General features: G+C 54.2%; 1 protein-coding gene across 1 annotated transcript; it reads left to right on the forward strand.

The window, feature by feature from the left end:
* Positions 1 to 128: 128 nt before the first annotated feature.
* Positions 129 to 1,067, forward strand: B2M (beta-2-microglobulin). Its single transcript, XM_009895565.1, has 3 exons — positions 129 to 198; positions 322 to 600; positions 1,054 to 1,067. Exons 1-3 carry the CDS (start codon positions 129 to 131, stop codon positions 1,065 to 1,067), a joined length of 363 nt encoding a protein of 120 aa, XP_009893867.1.
* Positions 1,068 to 1,332: the final 265 nt, after the last annotated feature.

Raw genomic sequence — 1,332 nt, forward strand, 5'->3', positions numbered from 1 at the left:
CCCTGCCTGGAGACTGATGACGCGCGGGCAGCTCCACACGGCGATTGGCCGCTCGCGGCAGAGGCTATAAAAGGCGGCGGGCGAGCGGGGCGAGTTACTCAGTGAAGACAGAGGAGCCGTAAGAGGCCATGGAGCTCACGGCGAAGGTGGCGGTTCTGATGCTATTGGTGGCCCTGGTCGGCCTTGGGGAGGCGGATGGTGAGTGCCCGGGGGGGCTGTGAGGGGCCCGGTACCGGTTACCGTGTCCGGATTGATGGGTGGGTGGTTGCTGACATCTCCGAGGCTTCTCACCATCTCCTTCCCCCCTCACCCCGTCTCCAGAGGCACCGAAAGTGGAGGTGTATTCCCGCAAACGTGCCGTGCAGGGGGAGGAGAACGTCCTCAACTGCTTCGTGAGTGGTTTCCACCCTCCCAAGATCGACATCTCTATCCTGAAGAACGGGGAGCCCATGAGTGACGTCAAGTATGCGGATATGTCCTTCAACGACAAGTGGTATTTCCAGCGTCTGGTGTATGTGCCGTTCACCCCCAGGAAGGGCGACGTCTACGCTTGCAAGGTGGCCCATTCCACCTTCCGGGAGCCACAGGTGTTCCAATGGGGTATGATGTGCCTTCCTCATCAAGCTTTGTCCCCTGTTTGTGTGCAGAAGCCAGAGCTCGTTAATTTATATCTGTGTTGCCTCTGCTCCCCTTCTTAGGGTGCTATAATGGGGTGGATTTTGAAGGTTTTGTAGGTGTTTGGTTATGCTGTTATGACAGCACTGTCATAAACACTGTTAGGTTTGGTTATGACAACTCTTGGTGGACCACTGATCTCTTTCTAGGTGAACTTGCCTACAAAGAGGCGGGTCACGCAGTGTTTTTTTGGCTTTATATTTGGTGAATATAAAGAAGGATATAGTGGTGGGGATCGATTGTGGTGACCCAGCCTGCTGCAGCAAGCACACAGCCAAGCAAGGGCAGCTCCCTGGGACTCTTTCCAGCAGGGATGGGCTTGTGGTGAGGGAGGGCTCTTTGCTCCGAAACCTAACGTTTTACCCTTCTTTCTTGCAGAGGCAGACTTCTAAGCTGTGTCTGGGATAAGCACGGTGAGTTTCGCTGACGGTCCATGCTGTGCTGATAAGGGGAATGTGGACTGCTTTCTGTAGGGGGGCGGGAAATGTGCAACTTGTAGAGTTGAGGAACAAAAGCAACCACCCAAAATAAAAAAAAACATATACAGTGGTGTTGCTGATTGGGAGTGGGGCTGTTCCCCCACCCTTTCTACCCGCTATTTTGGCCAGTTCTCAGCCACACCTTGCCTTCAGGAGTCCCTTTTCCTCAAAAGAAAGG

Source organism: Charadrius vociferus, unplaced genomic scaffold, assembly GCF_000708025.1.
Source record: "Charadrius vociferus isolate BGI_N301 unplaced genomic scaffold, ASM70802v2 scaffold132, whole genome shotgun sequence".
In the NCBI taxonomy this organism is placed as follows: domain Eukaryota; kingdom Metazoa; phylum Chordata; class Aves; order Charadriiformes; family Charadriidae; genus Charadrius; species Charadrius vociferus.